This window comes from Orycteropus afer, unplaced genomic scaffold (assembly GCF_000298275.1).
Source record: "Orycteropus afer afer isolate SDZICR_OR568_19922 unplaced genomic scaffold, OryAfe1.0 scaffold00495, whole genome shotgun sequence".
Taxonomy (NCBI): Eukaryota; Metazoa; Chordata; class Mammalia; order Tubulidentata; family Orycteropodidae; genus Orycteropus; species Orycteropus afer.
Window position 1 is genome coordinate 939,574 of NW_006922082.1, and position 24,375 is coordinate 963,948.

General features: G+C 41.7%; 1 protein-coding gene across 1 annotated transcript in view; it reads right to left on the reverse strand.

Annotated features, from left to right (window-relative positions):
• Nucleotides 1-6,678: 6,678 nt before the first annotated feature.
• GPATCH8 (G-patch domain containing 8) overlaps nt 6,679-24,375 on the reverse strand; it is a 70,309-nt gene continuing 52,612 nt past the window's right edge. Inside the window, exons 6-7 of the mRNA XM_042782876.1 lie at nt 14,740-14,870; nt 6,679-10,546 (exon numbers count right to left, since the gene is read on the reverse strand). Of these exons, the coding sequence (XP_042638810.1) occupies nt 6,679-10,546; nt 14,740-14,870 (3,999 nt within the window). The remainder of the gene's footprint in view (nt 10,547-14,739; nt 14,871-24,375) is intronic.

A 24,375-nucleotide genomic window follows, 5' to 3' on the forward strand; every position in this document is an offset into this window, starting at 1 on the left:
ACACACACACACACACACACACACACAAAAGATGTCTCTTTGAAGACTAAGGTGTGCCTAACCCAAGCAAGCCATGGATTTTCAATTGCCTCATTTGCATGTGAAAGCTGGACAACAAATAAGGAAGACTAAAGAGGAGTTGATGCTTTTAAGTTGTGTTGTTGGCAAAGAATACTGAGAAAACCACGGACTGCCAAAAAAAACAAACCAATCTGTCCTGAAAGAAGTGAAGCCAGAATGCTCCTTGGAAGAGAGAACAGCCGGACTTTGTCTCATCTACTTTGGTCATGTCAGAAGGGACCATTCCCTGGAGAAGGATATCACGCTTGGTAAAGTGGACGGTCAGTGAAAAAGGAGAAGACCCTCAATGAGATGCACTGATACAGTGGCTGCAATGACGGGCTCAGGTATAGCAAGAACCATGAGGATGGCACACAACTGGGCAATGTTCTGTTCTGTTGTACATATGGCTGCTATGAGCTGGAGCCGACTTGACACCTAACCACCACCACCCAGTCCTGTATTCACCCACCGTCCTCAACTGAGTGCTATTAACTCATGCTGCTGTTGTGTGCTGTCAAGTCAATCCCAACTCAGTGACTCTATAGGACAAAGCAGAACTGCCCCCATAGATCGTAATCTTCATAGGAGCAGGTTGCCACATCTTTTCTCCTGCAGAGCAGTTTGAACTGCCACCATTTCAGTTAGTGGTTGAGCCCTTAACCACTGTGCCACCAGGACTCCTTATTAATTCATGCCACTAGAATTTTTCAGTAAGTATTTATTCTGTTCAAAGGACTGAGCGACTACAGTGCAATGAATTGCTGAATACGACCCTTCTAGCCATACTCCTCCATTTTGCGATGTATTGTAAATCCTAGTCTCTATGCTAGCCTCCCAGCCTCCATCACCATGCGAGCCATTTCTTTGGCAGTTTGTGAATTCTGTGAGAAGTTACAGTGAAATATGAAACCCGGAGACAGGAGGGGAGAGTACTGAGGAGAGGAGGAGGAGTTGATGGAGTGGTACAGCAGTTTGGGAATTTGGAGCATCTTTAAATTGCTGCCTTATTGGAACCAGCCTTATGTTGATCCCTCTAAAAAAAATTATTTGAGCATCGATACCAAGATAATTGTCAATGATTCTTAAAGACCTTAGTCCAGAGGGAGTTAAGACATGTACATACCTAACTGTGGCAGTTTTAGGTAAACTGCCCAAGCTACACAGTCAATTGGTGGCAAAAAGTAGGATTCAAACACAAGTTTGTGCTTGAGTCCATTTTCTTAACCAATACACTATGCTTTTTGTCTCAGAATGAAGGAGGCTCTAGGCACAGGGAATAATGTAAACAAAGAGAATGGCAGAACAACACAGAGTGCAATCACTACTCAACGGCAGTGCGTTTGCTTTGTTTTTTTGTTTTAGTTAACTCAGCATAGGGTGTTCAAAGGGACATGAGGGTGGGACAGAAAGCTGGGGTCAAATCACTGAAGGTCCTAGTCTCGAGGGACACTCAAGTCAATTGGCATAATATAGTCCACAAAGACAATGTTCTGTATCTTACTTTGAAGAGTAGTGACTGGGGTCTTAAAGGCTTGTGAGGGGTAGGGTGCAACTATTGGTCTATCCCCATCTGGAGCAAAGAAGAGTGAAGAAAATCAAAGATGCAAGGAAATAATTAACCCAAAAGACTAATGGAGCACATGAACCCCAGCTTCCATGACCCTGAGACCAGAACTAGATGGTAACTAGCTACCACTACTGAGCACTCTGAAAGGGATCACAATAGAAGGCCCCAGATAGGGTAGGAGGAAAATGTGGGAAAAAACTCAGAAACAAAAAAAGACCAGGCTTACTGGTCTGATGAAGACTGGTGCAACCCCTGACTATGGCCCTTGTTGTTGTTATGTGCCGCTGAGTCAGCCCCGACTCATAGCGACCCCTCCTTGGGGTTTCCGAGGCAATATCACTACGGAAGTAGTATTGCCCAACCTTCCTTCCGAGGAGTGGCTGGTGGGTTTGAACCACCAGCCTTCTGGTTAGCAGTGCTTTAGCCACTATGCTACCAGAGCTCCTGACTATGGCCCTTAGGCAGCCTTAGGGAGAACTGATCTCAAGTCCTGTGGCTTACCTTTAGGCCAAACCCAGACAGGCCTATAAGGTGAACAATAATACCAGAAAGGCATGCACTCATTAGAACAGTCAACTGTAAGAGACCAAAAGGGCAGCATTTGTCCAGGGATAAAGCTAAGACAGCAAGAATGGACAGGAAAGAAGGACAAAGGGAAATGGTAAACACAGGGAGGAAGTGGGAAGACTGCTGTTACACTGTCTGGATTGCAAAGAATGTCACAAAACGTGTATGAACTGTTTCATGGAAAAAACAATTTGCTCTATAACTTTCATCCAAATCTCTGTCTTTCACACACACACACAAACCACCCCCAAATCACTGAAGGTCCTTTAATACTGTATTAAGGAATTTGAACTTTAATCCATCAAGATGTTTAAAGTCAGAGGATGATATACATCAATTGTACTCTCAACTGGAAGATTAATACTGGCTGCCTGTCGACAGAATGAAAAGGAAGGATTTAGTGGGAATCACAGATGGGCAGTGACTGTAATCCTCTGGGTTGAAGGTGATGAGGCCTGAACCAGGACACTGATGGCAGGAGCAAAAGTGATTACCTGTGATTCAGTACCTGAATGAGGTAGGGTGGGTAATTCCAAGTTTTGGTGCGTGACCGGACAGTGGTACAAGAAGAACTGGAAATACAGGCGGTGGATTAGATTTGGGAAGGGAGAGTTGTTCTTGTGGGTAGTCCTTTGGTGTCAGAGCTGGGTTGATCTCCCTTCTGATAGTTGGCAGAGGAGTGTGGACACATTACTCCCACTTTCTCAACCCATCAGTCTGAGTCCTAGAATCCTTCACTAAATTCAAGTTGTGTTAAGGGTTTATTTTAGTCCAAAATTATTGAGCTACTACTATGTGCCTGGCTCTGAGTTAGCTAGGTGATGTGGAGGACAGGACAATCGTTTATCATTTCCAATGTTCCCTTACTGAAATCTGCTGTACAATCCATGGTTTGTGATAGTTTACTTTGCTCATCTTTCTTGAACATATAACCAAAGCGTTTACGTGTGCTAAGCTCTTCGTAAGACATCCTAAAGGGTAAGAAAAAGGAAGTCTCAGTCCCTGTCCTCTCAGCTTAGAGTTTTACCAGAAGCAGTGAACACAACATTAATTGAACTCAGATTCCAGAAAGCCAGTAAATGTACATGGGACAGGGCAGTACATCCTAGAGTCAGGGAGGCCAGCCAGGGAGATGCTGCAGTAACTCAAGCATGAGTTGATAAGGCTACCTCTGGGAATAAGAATGGAAATGGTTGACAAGGCCTGAATTAGTACTAAGGGGGCACAGAAGAGGGACTACTATCACAATTTAAGCTCAGGTGGCTGGGATACAGGTAGAACCCTGATCAGAACATGGCAGCTTGCCTGCTCTCAACAAATTACTATTCAACATTCTCTAACATCCTTTCCTTCGGAGCAGGGATCTTTGCCATTTTAGGAAGTAGTCAGATCTGAGCACTCAATCCAATGTTTAAAAGCTTCTCCTTGGTGGAGGATAGAGCATGACTGTATCAAAGGCAGAAGGAAAGAAATGGACACTACATTCCTCCTTTCTGAAAGGCTGAGGGAAACTGATTTATTACTATAAATCTACGGTTAGCTTTCCATGCTAAACGTCTCTGCTTCTTTTTTAATTTCTGATATGGAAGAGTTGGGGCTTTTAGCTACTCAGTTACAATCTCTTTATGCTAGACAGAGACCCTCAAGCACTGTAGTGATTATTAAAAGGTTGAGAAGCGGAAGCCTAGGCTGGTGTGCAGAGCTCTACCTCGAGGGCAAAGGCTAGGTAGATGAATCGTCTAATCCCACTGGCCTTAAATCCATCCAAAATCTTAAAAATCAAAGCCAGAAATGCCAAATCCATTTAATGAATACCAACATGCCATAATGTGGATTATGTATCTAAGATGAGAAAAAGGGAAGAAACAGTCGTTCTTGTGGGGAAAGAGAGAGTGCACAGGAGGTACACATTTCAAGGTACTTACCCAAGATTGAGAGAAACTTCACTCCTATTACTTCTACCTACAGCCGTAATCTTTTCCCTTCAACTCGGGCAGTTTGAGCTTTAAGCACAATTCCAAACATCACAAACAAATGGTTCCCAAGAACCTACTGCTTGCTCACTTCAAACAATATGTTATTTGTAACCCACAACTCCCTCTTTTCCCGATTTGAGTGGACAGGGAACGACCATGACACTCTGCTAAGTTTCCACAGATCGTTGGTTTATTAGAAAGTTCTCCCTCATTTTACAGCATATACATCTCTCTCATATGTGATACAGTTAGATACAGCCTGTTATGCTTATAAGGAAGGTTATTTGTTTTCTTTTTTTTTTTAAATCACTATTCTGTAAGTTAAAGAAAACTGCCCCAAGGCAGGCAGAGGTGGCCAGAGTATGGCTCAATTTACAAGCTAATGGGAAGCTGCATGGAAATGTTAATACTGTTTTATTTAAATATTTACATGGGCTGAAAACAAAGAAAAATGAGTTCCTTCACTTGAAATAGATAATTTCATTTTTTCCAATTCTAGGCATCCAAAAAATAATGCTTCTGAATCAGATGAGGTGCACTGAACAGGTAGGGGCAGTCAAGAATCTCCTCTGCCCAGCGCTTGCTTCTCATAACGCAAATAACTTTTTCTTTGGGGAATTCAAAAAGACAGCCAGAACACAGAGCCGTGGCCCAGGTAAGCAGGGTTTGTTTTTCCTGTCAGGTGACCACCCAGCCAAGTCTAGTCACAGGAATGGGTGAGGAAATGCCCAAGAGGGAATGAGAGCTGCAGTGAAGCACATCTGGGTCGGTGTGTTCATTAGGCTGACAGCTCTAATGAACAAAACAGCAGGGCAGAGACTGAGGTGGTAATGCCTCTGTCAGTGTCACGGGAGAAAAAAGGAACCTTTACTGCTTAAACTGTGCTGGGCAGAAGGCATGGAAACTATGAAGCAAAAGAATCTGAAGTGTTTATAAATGTGCTCACCTCCCAATAAAAGGAGGAAAACGGTCCCAACTCTATCATTCTCGGTCTACTTCAGTGTCTAGCTAACCCAAAAGGCACGTTAAAAAAAAAACTGTCAGAGGGGACACTAAGGACTAAGAAGGCAAATAGAATGCCTGGAACAAGGGGTCCAGGAAACCCAGGGGATCTCCTTCAACCAGACAATCACTATGAATGTCTCACTGCTTCCAGAGAGGCAAGCTCTTGATCTCCCCCTCCTCCTGTGGGGCCCACCTGTTTCTCTGAACAAAACAACGAAGCATGTGAAAGACACTGTGGAACTAAGCATCCCTCTGACATCCCCAGCCAGTTGCTGCCCATTAGCTCAAAAATCCCAGTGCTGGGAGCACCACTTACTGCAAATTACTTAACATTTTGTCCCAGCAAAAAATGTTAAACAATGTATGTTTGTTTGTTTTTTAAACATTTTTATAGTTCATAACTTCAAAAAATACATGAGCTTGATAAAATATACATGCTTAGTCATTTTTGCATCTAGCAGAAAACAAATGCTTTATTTTTTGTTTTCATTTTATAACCTTTAAAGTTTCTTAATTCAACTAGGGAAAACATATTTACATAAAGCCACCAGAACAAGGATCACTTAAAGAGCTGGATGTAAAAAATATTATTGCAGTATACTACAAATATGGAACCTTTTTATATGAGCTACAAAAAGCAGCATTTACGTTTATAGAGTTCAGTGCAATTTTTTACATTAAAAAAAATCCTATAAATTAAGAAGGAAACAACAACATGACAGAAGAAAAAAAAATACCCTTCAGACACATGAGTTCCTCTCTGGGGAAGCACAGGGTGACTCCATGCTCCACACAGCTTCTATTCATGATAAGATCTTCTTTTCTAGGATATGCAGATGCCTCTTCTGGGATGAGGGACAAGAGGACAACAGTGCCTAAGTGTGGCTCTGTATGGGAAGTGGATCGAATCACAGCCACAGCAGCATCGGATTCCCTGGTTCCAGGTCAGACTTCCTTTCCATCTCACTTGGGATAACATTAGTCACCAAAGGATGGCCAAAGATGCTGATCTGAAGTGGTGGTGCATTCACCACCTGAGGGACAGCGTGGCCTCCCCGTGGTACTGAGAAGGCAGGACCAGATGGGCCTACGCAAGTGCTTGGTGATAACCCGCCAGCCAGAAGGAGGAAAATGTTTTAAGATTTATAGAAGGGACTAGCAGAGGACAAAAAGTAGAGGGAAGAGAGGAGTCTCTAAACTTGACAGTTTAGAGATGTTTCTGCAGAGGGTAGATAGCACTTACTGGTGTTCCCTAGCTTAGAAACATAGAAGAGGGAGGGACAAACAGAAAGAGGGAAAGGAAAAAAAAAAAATCCCTGATAGTAAACCCAAAGTAAATCTCAATCTACAACTGCCCCTTTAAGCCAAAAGTCAATTCTTTGGCTTTTGAAAGACGCTGCCCACTCCAGCTTCTGCTTGCTGGTATCAATGGCTCATCACCCCCAAAGGGAAGATTCATGGGTCACCTTCCCTGGTTCTACCTGGGCTCCCATCACCAACTCATGTGCCATGGCTGGGGGGGTGCTGCAGGTCTTGACCTGAGAAGATGGGGTGAAGTAGTGGGTGAAGGTGGAGGGCAGTAGCAGCTGCTGCAGCAGGCCGTGGGGCAAGCAGGGTAGGGTAGAGGGCAGCATGTGGGACAGGGTGGAAGGTGAAGGGCCCAGGATGGATGGCTGAGGCAGGAATGATGTGGATGGGATGGCTAGCAAGGAAGGTGGCAGGGTGGCCAGGGATGATTGAGTGAGTGAGGTGGGACAAGGAAATGGGAGTCAGATGGGGCTGGGGAATGTGATGCACTTGGGCAAGTGGCTGAGGGTGAGGGTGGGGGTGAATGCCAATGGCAGCAGCAGCTGCAGCAGCATGATGTTGCAGGATGGCATGCTGAACAGTTGTGATGGAGGTGGCAGAGGCTGTGGCTGGCTGCTGAATGTGGATGGGCTGCAGGGCTGGAGTGGCTGGGGCCAGGGCAGCTGAGGCTGGGAAGGCCTTTACTTGCTTGGCCAGAAGCTGCTGCTGAATATGTTGCTGGGCAGCCTGCTGGAGCTTACTGTACTTCTCCATCTCTTCAGGGGTGAAGGTAATGGGTTGGCTCTCCAGAGGGGCTAATGAGGCATCCTCAGCCCCATCTGCTGATTCAATGCTAGGCTCCCCACTGGGAGGTGCGTAACTGGGGAAGTGCTCAAGGTCTGGTGCTATAGGCAGCAAGCTGGATTCCACAGGACCTGGTTGACTGCCACTATCCAGGGACTCTAGAGTGTCCCCATCACTGGGGTCAGGGAGGTAGTTATGGGAGATGGCTGGGTCCCCAGGGTAGCAGTCAGAGTGCACAGAAGTGCCCAATGGAGCTACAGTATGATCAGCAGTAGCCTCTTCAGACTTTGGTTCTTCTGGAGGTGGGTCTGATAAGGGGCCACTGGTTTCCTCTGAGGGGAACTGATGCCCAAAGGGGGCATCACTACTCCCTGGGGGCCCCTCTTCTGCCTCTGACTGTTCTTGTTCTTCCCCTCTTTCCAAGCTAGACTCTTCACATTTCTTGGTGTTGGGCTTCCGGGTAGCTGGAAGCTTCCCTATCAGTGGAAGGACAGGTTTATTGCCAAGAGAGGGAGGCAGCTTAGGCCCAAAGTAACCTTGTGGGGGGTCCTTGAGCTTGAGCCCAGCTTTATTAGGGGTGGCCTGCACCTCCTCACTCACACTGGGTTTCCTTTCCATTTTCCTCGACTGGATCTTCTCTAGTAGCAGCTTGGCAGTGACAGAGTTCTTATCTTCAGGACTGCAGTCACCATCTGATCCCCTTCCAATGTTGCTGTTGTGAGAGGGTGGGCCTATCCCTTTACCATCATCTCCTCTGCCATCTTCTTTTTTCCCAGTACCTTCTCCTCGACCGGATCGGAAATAGTGGGGGGACTGGGAGCGGTAGATCTTGGAGCGAATGAAGTCCCGACGACCAGATCGCCTCTCCTCAGGGCTCTCATGACCCCATGAGCCCTTCCTGGACCCTGATCTCTGTGAAGGGCTCCTGGTACTGCGGCTGCGGTCTCGGCTGTAGCTCCGGCTCCGCTGCCAGCTGTGGGCTGTGGTGCTGCGGCTTCTCCGCTTACTCCGGCTGCGACTACAACTGCTGCTGTGGCTGCGGCCCCGGGATCTCGAGCGCTCCCTGGAATGGCTTCGAGACCGGCTGCGGGACTGGCTGCAACTGAGGCTATAGTCATCATCAGAAGATGAGTATTTGTGACGTTTGGACCGGCGCTTGGAACTGGCATAGTCTGAGTCATCAGAGTCATGGGAGCGCTTGGAGTGCCTTCGTGATCGGTCACTATAATCACTGTAGCTGTCATCAGAGTAACTGCGCTGTCTACTGTAACAGCTCTGGTCGGAAGAAGCATCTGAGCTACTTGAGTAAGAACGCCGGCAGGAGCGGTGTGAGGAATGGTGCCGACCAGACCGTGAGCGGCTACGGGAATGCTCACTCCCTGAGTCTTCCTCTTCCTCCTCACTGTACTGGGATGGAGACTTCTGGTGCTGCCGGTGTGATGAGGCATCATCACTGTCTTCATCTCCACTACTGGGTCGGCTCCTATGGCTGGATCGGCTGCTCCGTTTGGTGCCAGCTCTTCGCTGGCAGGATGCTGCTGGAGGGTCACCTTTGTGTTTCCTCCCACCATGGTCTTGGGAGCTGCTTCCGCCCCCACCTTCATCTTTCTTGCCACTGCTCCCCTCTTCAGCTGGGAGGGATCTCCGCTGGGAATCATCTTGAGCTCGATGTCGTCTTCTTGGTGGTGCTGGGCTGCCACTCCCAGGGGGTTCTGGTTTGGGGCCTCGTTCAGAATCTGCAGGAGCTGATGACTTATTCTTCTTTCGTTTTCGTTTCTTGCGCTTCTTAGACTTCTCTCCAGACTCTGCTTTAGCGCTTTTCTCTTCTGGGTCAACCTTGTGTCTCCGTTTGTGTTTGCTAGATTTTTTGTGCTTTTTCTTTTTGTGTCGGTGAGACTTCCCTGATCGTTCTTTCTTGCTGGGAAGGCTTCTCCCTGTGTCTTCTGTCTCTGACCCATGGCTGCCCCCAGGCTCCTGCTTGTTCAAGCTGTTGCAGGCAGATCCTGAAGCAGGTGCATCCATTCTACTTCCTGAGGAATGTATTACATTCCCTTCTCCCTCCTTGCTTTTCTGTGGCTCTGTAGGATCAAGGTCGTGGAGATGATCCTTTGAGGGGCCTCCTGTATCCTTTGGTTTTTCTGTCCCTTTAGCTCTGGCATCTTTATTCCTTGAAAGTTTAAAGTCAAAGTATAAAGGGTTACAACTGTATGAAATGGATGGTTCTGCCTTGGTGAAAATTAACAGTTCTGATGGCCACTGGAGGGCAGTGCTTTCATCTTTGCTCAAAACTGGGAAGAAGGGACCAGTAGGATGTTTGGGTCCTTCCTGGACTTCTTTCCCTGCTGGGGTGGCCTGAGAGTTTTCTTTAGAAGCATTGGACTCACATATTTGGATCTCTAAAGCCTTCTGACTCTCTAAGGTTTGCTCACTTACATCTCCTCCTAAGGCCTTCTTTGTCTCAACTTTGCTTCCAGGCTCTGAGGACTCGATCACACTGCTTTCCTTCTGTGGCTCAGAGACCTCACTAGCTGCCTTTTCTGCTCCTTGACTTGCTGCCACCTTGGCGTTGCCTTTAGGCTTGGGAGAATTGCTTTTTTTGCTTTCTGGGTCATTCTTTGGGTGTGCACTATTATCACTTTCCATTTGTTCACTGGCTCTCATAAACAGTAAGAAGGGAAAATTAGGTTTGACTTTGCAGTGTGCTGGGGGGATGTAGTGGTAATATTCTGGCTCTGCAGCCCCAGCCCCTTCTTCTCGCTTCATTCTTTTTAACTTAGATAATGTCGAGGCAAGGGACCCGCCATCCGGGGGGTCGTCGTCCTCTTTTTTAGCATCGAGATTACCACCACTATCAGGGTCTACCACTTTTGGCAGTCCTTGGTCAGAACCCTTCTCGTCAGCTTTTGTCCCTTCTTCAGAAGTTCCTTCCTCTGCGTGATCTTTAAAAACTGATGCTATTGATTCAAGTTTGACAGGAGCCTTCTTGGCAAAAGAAAACGACACTCCCAGTTTTTGCAGTGGGGTCCCCAGATTATTCTTAATGCCAAAACTAATGCCTTGGGAAGCTAATCCAGAAGACTGTGCCAGTCCAGTGGTATTAGTGATTTGTACTGTAGTGAAAGGGCCTCCTTTATCTGTGGAGGATTCAGAGCCAAGGCCACTAGTGCCAGTGGCACTTGTTCCACTGTTTGTAGTTGAGTCATCCTTTTCATCATCTCCACCTTCCTCATCTACAGCCACTGTGGTTGGTCTGAACATAGGACCACTTCCAGGTGCACTACATAACAGTTTAGAAAAAAAAAAGATAGGTTTAGGGGTACATTTAATAAATCTTATAAAAATACCCATCTTTTATGTTCTACTATTCATGACAAATGGTCATTCCCTAGACTTGTACTACCAAATAGAACTTCCTCAGTTAAAGTCAGACAAAGTCTCATACCGTTAACCTACCAAGCTAAATTTCCAGGTTGAGCCAGTTATTGCCATTTCTTCCTAGGTGGTTTAAAATACAAAAAGTGAGCCTCCCTCAGAATTCAAATACAACATCTTACTACCTGGTACAGTCTACCCTGTCCTGTTTCCAATCTCATTTCATATTATAGTATCCTATACTACCAAATGTATGGTTGTACATCTATTCATACAGATTGTGTATTTCATTTTCATTTAGTTAAAAAACCAACCCAACAATAAAAACCTAATTTCCCCTGTGCTTTCAAATCCATTTTTAAAAATATGCACATTCTCTGAGTTAAATATAAACAGAGCCTCTACTGTGTTACTCATGGCATTCTGTGGTCAAAATTCCTGTTTTTGAAACTAGAGTCTAAAAAAAAAAAAAGAAAAAGAAAAATTAAGAGTCTATACTAATCTCTTAGGTACCATATCTAAGCATTTGCTCTGTTTTTTTTTTTGGTGTTTTCAGGGCATTCAACACCATTTATCATGATGCTACCAAACACTTTCTCAGTTGTGGTAACAGAAACACTGAAGTGTCTCAACACCAGTGTTTTAGGCTGCCTATCTTGTCTGACATTTTGACAGTATGTGGACAGGTATGCATCCCTTGCTAACCAAACTCAAGAACTGAATGAAATATATATAATACACACACACATAAAGCCCTTGTTATCAGAACCTCAGCTGTTAACTGTCCTAAACTCTGGTACCAAATATACTGAGATAATGTGGTATCCTTTGCTGTTAACTGGAATAAAGGAACCAAACAAATTTGGGTAACAGAGGATACTTATAGAAACTACCCCATGGAGAAAAAAAAAAACACCCTCAAATTGAATAAAAAGGGGATTTATTTTGATCTTTTGCTTAGTCTTTGCCATGTCACTTCAATAGTACTATAGGGTCTTGTATATACTCTTAGGAAAATGAAATGATGATGGAACAAAATCTTCTTTTATTCTCCTGAGTAATTATTTGGTCATTTTTTCAATTGTTCATTTATAAAAGTCACCTCTGAAGAAAAATATGTATCAAAATATATCCTGAACTAACTGATAGACCATGTGACCCTCAGCCTGTATGACTAGGAGACCAGAAGAATTAGATGGTGTCCAGCTATTACTGTCAACCACTTGGAAGGTGATGCGTGCACAAGATCCTAGATAGGGTGGGAGAACAATGTGGAATAAAACTCAAAATCACAAAAAAACAAAAACAAAAACAAAAAAAAACCCAGCTTTGCTGGTCTGATAGAGCTTGGTGAGACCCCTGAGACTATGGCCCCTAGCCATCCTTCAGGTACGGAATTGAACTCACTCCTGTGGCTTCCAGCCAAGCAACAGGCAGGCATATGGGATGAACACCCACATCAGGTAGATACACTCCCTGGAGCAATCAATCATGGGAGAACAGAAGGGCAGTGTCTGCATAGGGACACAGCTTGGGGGCGGGAATGTAAGGGAGGGAAGAACACAGGGAAGAGGTTAACACAGGGGAGGAAGTGGGAAAAGAACTGTTACACTACAGAGATTTGCAATCAGTGTCATGAGACAAAATGTGTATGAATGCTGCACGTTAAATGAATTTGCTCTATAAACTTTCACCCAAATCACATTAAAATAAATAAATAAATAAATAAATCCTGAACCACAAAGTGGCCTGGCATATACTTTTTAAGGAGGTATCCTTACAAAAGGAGTCCCAAGGTAATGTAAATGGTTAAGTACTCAACTACTAACTGTACAGTTGGTAGTCTGAACCCACAAAGAGGTGCCTCAGAAGAAAGTCCTAGTGATCTGTTCCCAAAAGGTCATAGCCTTGAAAACCCACTGCAGTTCTACTCTGCACACATGGAGTCACCATGAGCAAGAACTGACTCAATGGTAACTGGGTTTTTTTTTTTTTGTATCCATGCAAAATGCCCAGGAAAACTGTGTTTACTACATAAAGAGCTAACAAAGAAGGAATGAGAACTGGTTTATACCCAGTGTAAGTCAGTTCTGGAGCTCACAGGGTAACTCTGCTTCAAAACTTCAAAATTTACACTATAGATATATGCTTGACCTTCCTTCTTCTGCCAAAATACAAGGCAGACAAGTAAATTTAAAAAAAAAAAAAAAAAGGACTCAGGAGACAAAATAAACCTATTAAGTTCAGAAACTGGGGAAGTCTGACCCAAATTGGCAATAAACTTTTAAAAGCCACAATCATAGCATCTCTATTGTAACTAGCTTCTTCTGTTGGTCCTAGCAAGACAGTAAAAACAAGCAAAGGAGTGTAAGTCCTTCAGGTTGACACGCACAGCTTACGAAACTTAGAGCAACCTCAAATTCTCAAAGACTGGGTGCCTAGAGTCTAGCTGTTTGAAAATTCAGCCTTAAACCAAACCAAATCCACTGCCATTGAATCAATTTCAACTCACAGCAACACTAAGGGCAGAACAGAACTGCAAATCACAATTCATCCAAATCACAATAAAAATAGGGTTTCCAAGGCTGTAAAACCTTACAGAAGCAGATTGTCTCATCTTTCTCCTGTGATGCAGCTGGTAGGTTTAAACTGTCTACCTTTTGGTTAGCAGCTGAAAGCTTTAACCATGGCACCGCCAGAGTTCCTTTAATTCAGCCTTGTTGTTGTTATGTGCCGTTGAGTCAGACCCAACTCAGAGCAACCTCTCCTTGGGTTTCCAAGGCTTTATCACTACCGAAGTAGATTGCCCAACCTTCCTTACAAGAATTCAGCCTTAGGTGGGTAAATTCATTTTAAAGCTAAACACAAGCCCAAATTGATAATGAGCAAGAATTATGAAAGGGCATTAAAAAGAACACTCAAGGCAGCAGGAACCTGCAGAGAGAGATAAATGGATGGAATTTTTTAGATTTTAGAGTATTTGAGTGTTGAGTACTAACTATATAGTGCTTAAAAGGTAGTTACAACATTTGAATCTGTGCCAAAATATTTTGTAGCTATAAAATGTTGTTGTTGTTATATGCTGTCGAGTTGGCCCCGACTCATAGCGACCCCTCCTTGGGTTTCCGAGGCAGTATCACTACGGAAATAGGATTGCCCAACCTTCCTTCCGAGGAGTAGCTGGTAGGTTTGAACCGCCAGCCTTTTGGTTAGCAGTCAAGTGCCTTAGGCACTATGCTACCAGAGCTCCTAGCTATAAAATAGAATGGTGTAATATATGTACTTTCCTATGCAAGAGAGTGTTGGGGAATGGAAATACCGACAATAACAGCTGCATCATTTATTGAGCATCTACTATGTGCTAGCCACTCCTTCAAGCATTGTAGATCTATTAGCTCATTCACTCCTCACAACTGTTAAGAAGCAAATTGTTATTATTATCTACATCTTATAGATAAGAAAACTGAGTCACAGAGATCTTAGTTAACTTAACTAAGGTCACAGAGACAATAAGTAGGTTATGGCCTGAAAAGTAAATGCTCTTCAAAGAAGAATGAAGAAAATCAAAGATGCATGGAAACAATTAATCCAAAGGACTGGTAGACCAAACGATCCTCATCCTACATGACCATGAGACCAGAAGAACTAGATGGTGGCCAGCTACACTGTCAACCACGCAGAGGGGGGAGGGTCTATGTAAGAGATCCTGGAAAGAGTGGGAGAACAATGTGGAACAAAACTCAAAATCATTAAGACACAGGCAAGAGGTAACTAGGGGGAGGGACTGGGATGTCATGAGACAAAATGTGTATGAACTGCTGTATGGAAAACGAATTTATTCTGTAAACTTTCATCCAAATCACAATAAAAATTAAAAAAAAAAAAAAAGTAAATGCTCTTAACTACTATATTATATACTCAAATATAAATATGCCTTTAGTTTGAAAGGACCTATTAAAAATCTTCTATGTAGGTCACAGTCTTGAAAATACTTTGGAGCAATTCTACTGTGCACACAGGGAATCACTATGAGTCGGAACTGACTCGACAAAAACCTACATCAACGACAAAGTCCCCTCTGAGAAAATATCCTCTCACCATTCAGCTTGTTTCCTTTGCTCTGCCAACTCATGAAGCCGCCGAAGGGCTTTTTCCTGTTTCTTCTCATCCTTGCGGGATCTTGAGGAGACATTTCGAGCAAACTCTCTCTGCTTGAGATCCTTCAGTCTCTGGGGTAAGAGAAAGAAAGGAAAAGAGAGTAGCTGATTTAGAGTGACACTGGGATCCTGACAGCAAGGCCTTTTAGAATATTAACTCTCAACCAATGGTTACAGGGCTAATGTAGAATACATTATTATTCTTCATTGTAATTGAAAACATAATGGCTGATTACTTTGGGTAAAACACTTGGAATATCTGCATTTCTAATTATGACACACAGTATACCATTTGCTTTACTGGGCAAAACAAAATGACTTCCGAAGCAAAAAGCAAATTTTAGAACACTGGGAGGAAAGAAAAGGGACTATTTAATCACCTGTTCTTCCAGGATGCAAAACTAGACAAACAGAGCATGAGATAATCTTAACAAAGGTCAAAGAGAACAGAAAGGGATTAGGCTAGTACAGAAAACACCCAGGTATAAGATCTTAAAAAGCAATGTACAGCTTACATGGGGAGGTTATATGAATGAGAGCTCACAAATAGAAAAAAGCATACTTTTATTTCACCATGAAAAGGTGCTATTATTTCTTTTCAGTGTGAAGAGATTTTTCCTGTTACTATTAAACAAACCCTAGAGGTCCTCCAATGCTAGCATGGTCAGAGCTCACCAGTCTGACCACTTTCATCTGGTCAGTCTGCTAGAACGACAGAGCGTGTGGTTGCTTTTCATTCTTTCATGGCCCTGAGAAGAGCATCCAGGGGAGGCAGAGCAGAGCTAAGGCAAAGAATTTACTATTTAAAATTCAGGTAACAGAATGGGTCTTTTATTTTCAGAAGCTACTGTTTAATTTTCCTTATACACAAAAACAAAATTAAAGAAACAATAATTAGGACAAAAACAAAACAGTGTCATGACATACTGGTGACAGAGTCCAGACATATCTATCTGCAATGAAGACAGAACTAAAACCGTTTTCAACACACTAGGTAATACAAAAAGCAAACAAACAGAACACAACACACACATCAGCCTGCACTTTTGTAACAGCATTGCAAAAAGGAATCTGACCCAATATAAAGTGGACATTGCTTTGTGGAAAGGAATGAAGTTCAACAGACAGAGGTATCTTTTTTACCCAATATTTATGAAATGTGTTTTGAATTTTTATTGAACTGGGTGGGTAAAAGGGTGAAAAGACAAACACAAAAAAAGATATACAGCTAAAGACACTAGTAGAGAAACTCACTCGTGTGATCTGGGCTCCCCAATTAGAAGGATTTGCTTTCAATACATCAGCTGAAAATGTCACATCACAAAGGAAAAAAAGTAAAAAATAAAACAAGAGTGGAAGAGAAAAAAAAAAAATAAAGCAAGCATTACTACACAAGCTCTCTTAGTGAATCTACAAACTATTATACTGAACAATCAGGGACAAAGCCATCACCTCTAACGAGGATGGGGAGATGGGAAGCACCTGTACAACACATATATGTACACACACACTGACACAGTCATAATTCCACCTGGGCAAATGCCAACACTTGTATTTCTTCTAGGAAAATGGTTACAGAACTTTGGAAAGGACTGCTGCTATCTAAAAGTGGTCAGTCTTGGATTTTTCATTTTCCTTTATTTTGGGGGAAGTTCAAGTAACCAACAGTTGGCAAAATTATTTCACTGAGGCTGGCTGCCCAGAATTAAGATTTTTATAAAACCACTTCAAGATTTTAAAGTATTTTAAGTAAATATGAATTCCAATTTCCTCCTTCCCAGGGGTACTGGGCAGAGGAAAAGGGGCCAAAGAGCCTTCCATGAGGTTATTTTGGGCCACAAACCTAATTTTTTTCCCCAAAACACTTAACAGGCTCTTTAGCCAAGATTTAAATAGAAAGCATGTTTTTATCCTATCTGCCGTTCCCTCTTTAGCCATTTCAGTACCCTGGAAGATTTCCCCATGCTCATTCTGTCCCTCTTACAAGTATTTCATCACTTTTAGGAGGTGTTTCTTAAACTACAGGACACTGTCCAAAAGAGCAATCATTTTATCAAACTCCGTAGTCTCCAGGTTGAGTTACACATTAGTTATGCTTTCCAATCACTCAGTAGTCACTTGGGCAACCTTGAAGTTGAAGGGATACGACAATGTGAACATCATCCTAAAGATAGCCTATCTCAAGTTCCTACCACAGGTATATACTAGAGGTGTGGTGGGAAGAAAATGGGATGTCAATAAAACATCCAAATTGCAGGCCCCCTCTGGGCAAAGCTATCCTGGTACTAAAGGGTATAGCTAACACTGAGCTCTGGTAGCATAGTGCCTAAGGCATTTGACTGCTATCCAGAAGGCTGGCGGTTCAAACCTACCAGCCACTCCCCTAAAGGAAGATTGGGTGATCTACTTCCGTAGTGATACCGCCTCAGAAACCCAAGGAGAAGCCGCTGTGAGTGGGATCCGGCTTGACGGCACTCCTATACCACCTTTACTATCTTTGTAATGAAGTCTGAGGTCTCAAAAACAGAGCTGGAAACACTAAAATTCTAATCCAAACATCTCAGAATAGGGCTCAGGGCTTGGCAATGCCCATCTTCCCCAACCCAAAAGATGTATCTGAGGATTCTCTCAGATGAGGACATTCTCATAAAAATAACAAGACATAGGTTTTAGAGTTTACCTTTTCATCTACCTAGAATGAATGCCTAACTCCAAGTCTCTTCTTCCTACGCAAGGTCAAACTAAATTCCCCTCACAAAGTCTGCTGACATCTTGTAAGATAGGATTTTTCTTCTTTCTGAACTACTCAGCAGTCTGTATGTATATCTCTTTCAACATCCATCACATTTTGGTCTCTGACTACAGTTATACATGCCCTACAGAAAGACAGTATATATAAAGTTTCAAAGTCAGAAACACTTAAGTTCAAATACATTAATTACCAGCCAAGTCATTTCATCTCTGAGCTGCAGTTACCTTACTAGAAAGACAGGACTACCTATCAATAGATTTATGAGATTAAGTGTCAAAATAAATGTAAAGTACTTAACACATCACACTTATTCCAATATTCTCCCTTCATATGGGATTGGAGCCAGGGCCTATCTTTGTAATCAACTCTGAAGTGCATGAAGCAGTACTAAGTCTGGTACTATACCTGGTGAATAACTGGCTTAAACATGGGATCACTGATTTTTCCCAAATGAAATTTCTAGGAAATTTGTAGTAAAGGTTGATATTTTTGTATCTCTACTAGTGACATGGAAAAGCCCTGGTGCTGCTGTGGTTAAGTACTTGGCTTCTGCTCTGTGCAAGATGTGGCAGTCTGCTTCTGTAAAGATTACAACCTTGGAAACCCTGTCCGAAAGAGCTGCTATGAGCTGGAATGGACTCGACAGCAATGGGTTTACCAGGGTTACAGAAATTCAGAACATAGAGTAGGATCTTCCTGGCTTTTACTCTTAGCACTTAGTCAGAAGGCTCATTCTTTGGAGAAACAAAAAGCCTAAAATCTGAAGCTCTTTACTTCAGGGAAAAGTTGAGCCAAATGGCAAAAAAGGTACTGACCAAAACCTAATTTTTATCAATGTTGTTAACTGTCATGCAGTAGGACCCTAACTCATGCACAATGAACCAAATGCTGCTTCGTCTTGTGCCATCCCTATGGTAAGTCACAGATCTCACGCTGTGATCCACAGGGATTTTATTAGCTGATATTCAGAAGTAGACTGCCAGGCTTTCCTCTTAGTCTGTCTTCGTCTCGAAGCTCTGCTGAAACGTGTTCAGCATCACAGCAACATGACAATTGGGTGGTGGCTGCATAGAGGTACACTGGCTGAGAATGGAACCTAGGTTCACTGAACTCTCTCTGCCCCTCCGATAAAGGTACAAGGTCCTCATTCAGAATCAGGTTTCCCAAAGTTGCCTATTTTATTCCCAAAGGCTACCAGGCCTGGGACATTTGTCACTCAATGTGCATATGAAATTTTCTCTGTGAGTTGGTACCCTGACATTCTCAAGAGGAATACAGTATCAGATAACTTCTTTAGGTGAGCACAGAGGAGCAACATACCTGCCTTTTGGAGAAGAGACAGAGCTCATGTAAGGAGGCCAAAATTTGTATGTGGCACACCAATCCCAAAACTCCTGTCAAAGACTGAGCAAATTCCTTACCATAAGAAAAAATTGAAGTTAAATTCAATCTGACTGGATATAATCAATCATTTAAACTGACTCCAAAGCTACTATGTCTTTACCTCTGAAAATTATAAAGAATGGTTTCTAAACAGGTGTTCATAAATTTGCTTATTTTATTGAAAAATCTTGTCAATTAAAGTTTATTAATAGAATTTTGCATTAAATAATATTTTTAGCCAGAAAAATATTTTGATTCAAAGAACAGAAAGAGACTGAATTTCATTCAAAATGAAATAATCTAAAGATCCTATTTTCTTGAAAACAACAGTATGTTTCAAAAAAAGAAAAAGTATACATTTTTGGCATAAAATAGAACGGACTTTCTCACTGAGTCCCAATCACACAGTAGCTGGGATTCCCATTAAATTTTCCAAAAGTCCAGTAGAGGTTCTGATCTAGCACTTGATATCCACCCACACAAATGCAGCTCTTTGGGCTAAAGACCATTTCAAATATAAATTACGTTCCAATTTGTAAAGTACAACTATACAGAACTATGTTGGCAGAAAACTGTCTTATTCCAGACACAAACTCCAGCTTACCATCCAACTGAATAAGTAAGTCAGGAAATTAGAATCTGGTAAATCTTACCAGGTTTTTAATGTGGGTAAATAAACTTGCAGAAAAGATCACCAAGCATCCAACTATTTCTCTTTAAATGCAGGCTTCGTGAGCCGAAGCATCTGCCTTACTATGCCTACTAAAACAAGGAAGTATGACAACCTGGTGTTGTAGAAAATCACCCTTAAGGTGGCCCTCCAGACATAGGAGTTCTTTCTATAATGGATAGAACTTTAAAAACCTTATTGCTCTGTCAATAGCAAGAAATGATACTGTTCCTGCTAAACTGTCTTTGAGCTGGGAATGAATGAGACAAAGATGCTACTGTAGTTTCCCCTAATAACAAAAGAAAATAAAGGTCCGAATCAAATACAATATCACTATAAGTGATTATTACCTTTCTCAAGCATTGTAAATCTATTATTTAAAGAATAAAAACGATTGCTCCCACGTAAAATGAATTTCAAGCATCTGAAAACAGTTTAGGAAGGAGTATTTCTTATTGTCACTAAAATTCCTGTGTTTTCTATCTATTCAGCTCTTAAGAGTAAACCAGATTTTGTCTCTTTAGAGTAAAAAGATTATTCATGGTTTCCTTCCCTCACTAGGTAACAATCCTACTCCCCAACAACAGGAACTGAGGTTTAATTCTACTTCGTAACTAACCCGGTAGTGCACAACCACTGGCCAGAGCACATAACCCTAAACTCCTAATAGGTGCTCAATAAACACTGAATCAAACTGGTTTCAGTTTTAAAATTAGTTGTTGGGAGAAGACTGTTAGGAGGAGAACACGAACACATGCATACACTTCTGTGTGTAATCTGCAGACAGAAATGGGAAGCAGAGTGAGTAAAGGGGTGGATGTTTGCATTGTGGCCTCATTTTCGAGCTAAGTATAACGTGGCCTCTTGGAAGCTCAAAGACCACCTTTTCCTCTTATGCCAACAATTCTGCATACCTAAGACCCACAGCTCCCTTTCCCCCTGGGTCTTCTTGCCCCTCTCTCATGCCAACATTAATATAGGTCTCTTCTCCCCTTCCAATTTGAAGCAATCATGCTGTAGCTGTTGGTTGGCCATGTCACCCTTACTCAAGTCTCAGTGTATGGACACTTCTGGATGAGACCACCCAGGACACCTCCACGTGGTGATTGAGAAAAGACCCTGAAAGAACACAGAAAGCCTCAGTATTCAAATACTCGGGTAAGGAAGATTATGACTGGATTGTTAAGGAAATCCAAGTTACCAGATAATAGATATAAATTCTTTGTTTCAGCACGTGAGTGACAAAAATTAATCTTATTCAGTAACAAAACTAAACACTGATGCTGATTATACATACTAAAAAAAATGGAAAAAGAAAAGTATAAATTATTTCTGCTGGATAAGAGTAGTACTAATCAGGCATTGATGGCAATATTTACCATTTATGTCTAAATTACTTTGCAGCACAATGACTATTAATATTATTAGGTGGATAGCAATTAATCATAAATTTACTGTAGCATACTTGTTTTTATATGTTCAAAAATTCAGTAAAAAGCCTTAAAAGTAGATTCTTCAACAATACCAGAGTACCTGCTTTAAGGTATTTTAATACACACATAGACACACATACTTTTTATGTATTTATGTTTTATTTATTTATGTATTCATCACCATCACTACCACAGATTTTTTATAACAGCTTTATTCATATACCATAAAATTCATCCCTTTAACATATACAATTTAGTGATTTGTAGTACACTCACAGAGTTGGATAATCACTACCACTATCTAATATTAGAACAAATTCATTACGCCAAAAGAAACCTCATACCCTCCCCATTCCCATCTGTGCCTAGCCCCCAGAAACCACTAATCCACATCCTGCTTCTATTGGTTTGCCTATTCTGGGCTTTCTGTATCAGTGAACTCATCATACAATATGGGGTCTATTGTAACCAGCTTCTTTCATTTGCATATATTCAAGGTTCATGCATACTATAATATGAATCAGCACAACATTCCTTTTTATGGCTGAATAATATTTTACTGTATGGATATATAACACTATACTTACCCATCACCTGATGGATATTTGGGTGGTTTCCACTATTTGGCTATTATAAATAGTGCTACCATGAATATTCTTGTGTACGTTTTATATGGACATATGTTCTCATTCTCTTGAGTATATACCCAAGAATGGAAATGCTGAGTCATATAGCAATTCTATGTTTAACTTTTTGAGAAACTGGCAGACTTGTTTTCCAGAGTGGTTGAACCATTTTACAATTCTAGCAGCAACGTACAAGGGTTCCAATTTCTCCACATCATTAGCAACACTTGTTATTGTGTCTTCTCTATATTAGCCATCCTCCAAAAAAACCCAAACTCACTGTCATTGAGTAAATTCCAACTTACAGCAACCCTCACTGGGTTTTCAAGGCTATATATCTTTATGGAAGCAGATTGCCCTATCTTTCTTCCATGGAAAGGCTGTTGGGTTCGAACCACCAACTGCTTGGTTAATAGCCAAATGCCTTAACCATGACACCACCAGAGCTCCTTTTCGCCATCGATGGCACATAACAACAACAACAACAACAACAGTGTGTATAAAATGGTATCTTCTTGTGATTTTGTGGTTGATGAGTTTTTTAAAGTGTATCTACATAGACTTCCAGATCATGTCTAGAAATAAAGATTTATACTCCATGTAAAAACTTAAGAAGCATAACTGATAGGAGATGCTTACGCCCATAGCAAATGGAGTAGGAACTTCCTAGTTCAGAGCTCTTTTCAGCATTTTCACTCATGAACTTAGTATTACTCATTCCAAAATTCCCATAAATCACTGCAACTAATGAAAATACATAGGGGCAGAAACCAGGTCAAAAACTGCAGAACATAAATTAGGTAGAATTATTTTTACCCACGCTGGGATTGTATGCAAGGATGAAGAACCAGAGTTGACTATACACACTAAAAGGATGCAGTTTACCTGCAATATCACATTTCTAGGGGTATCTTTAGGTTTACCCTCAACTCACAAAAGCAGACAGATTCTTTGAGCAGACATTGATTTTGGCAAGGTGAACTTGGTTGTTGTGACAGTTGGGTGCAAGAAGTGTATTACCAACACAAGTAAGAGCTGGTGAATGCATAAGATTTAACATTTTAGTCCCTAGCTGAAAAGGCTCAAAATATGATCAATTTTTGGAAGACGGGTAGATGATACCAATTCTCTTATTAAAGAAAAACACCACCAAACAAAACAGCATCATAGTGGCACAAATTTTCACATCTCCGCTAATGTTGTTGTTGTTATGTGCCATCGAGTCAGACCCAACTCACGGCGACCCCTCCTTGGATTTCCAAGGCAGTATCACTTTGGAAGCAGATTGCCCAGCCTTCTTTCTGAAAGGAGTGGCTGGTGGATTTGAATCGCCAGCCTTCTGGTTAGCAGTCAAGTGCCTTAGGCACTATGCTACCAGAGCTCCTCATCTCTGCTATAGGCAATTAAAACCACACTATAATATGCTCAAGCTCTAAGATGCATTTCCCTCTTCACAGTTGCTTTGCTTCTCAATGCATAATCTCTTCAGAAGTAAACTGTGCTGTTTAAGTCAACATTTATGGTTTCCAAACTGATTTAACATCTTTGCAATGATACTTTATGGTTTTCTAAGGATAAACATTCCGTAAACACCTAAAAGATAAAGTGCTTATGGAATATCTTCATGGGTCTCTGATCTCGGTGGTCTTACTTCTCAGAGGTATCAGTTTATTTTAGTCCTGATATTGTTTTCTCTCAACTTGTCTTTTTTATTTACTTCTTCATTTTCATCCCACTGAATATGAAAGCAGCCCTGATAAACTTCGCCTGCATTTCTTCAAATCTGCATTTGGCTTGCCAAGAGAGCCAACTGGTCATATACCAGCTATACAGAGTATCAAATACTGTAAAATATCTAGAGAGGCAAAAATCCAATCAATAAACAGGAGAAACAGTATTCCAAGGGAAAACTGCCCACTCCAAACTTTGCTGAAGTCCAAAAATGACTACTGCTTCTATTACCAAGGGAATTTCTCAGAAAACACTAACTCAGAACCTAATAAGGAAAATGCTCAAATTTCTGTTCCTTAGTAATATATATATATTCTACTAGGTACTAAAATAGTCAACTGATAATAAACAATGCCGTCAAACAGTAGTTGCAAAGGTCTAGACAAAGTTAACTAAAATCATACAGTAATAGATTTTGTTCTATGTAATTTAGAATAGAGAAGTCACAGTAGCTGCTACAGGCTTTACCTATTTTAGTTCAGCTACTTAAAGCTCAGGAAACGACTACTTTTATTCATTGTTGAAACAGACCTCATAACCCTGGTATTAAATGAGACTTCAGTCTTTTCAGAAAACATAAAAAGGACAGAAGTTCTCATTCTGAAGCAATTTTAAAGTATTTTTTCCTCTGTCCAAGATAAGTAATTCTTTCTACTAGTTAAAAGGAATTTCTTGAAGCTGCTTTAGAGTACCAGATTTTGATGACTGGATCAGGCTACCACAGATAGTTATATGATACAGGAATGTAGGCCTAATGTGTCATGTATTTCAATTTTTCAAGACAAGCCAAAATAGGAGTTACATGAACTCTTCTAATGTTTAACTTGGGAAGCAACTGAAATTAAAGGGGATAAAACTAATACCACGAAGGTCAAATAATATACATCTATGGGATAATTTGTGATCTCTGGTGAGGCTAAACCTTGAGTAGCACAAACAGAAGAGGATAAGAATCCTAAGTAGGTAACAGGCACCAAGAAAG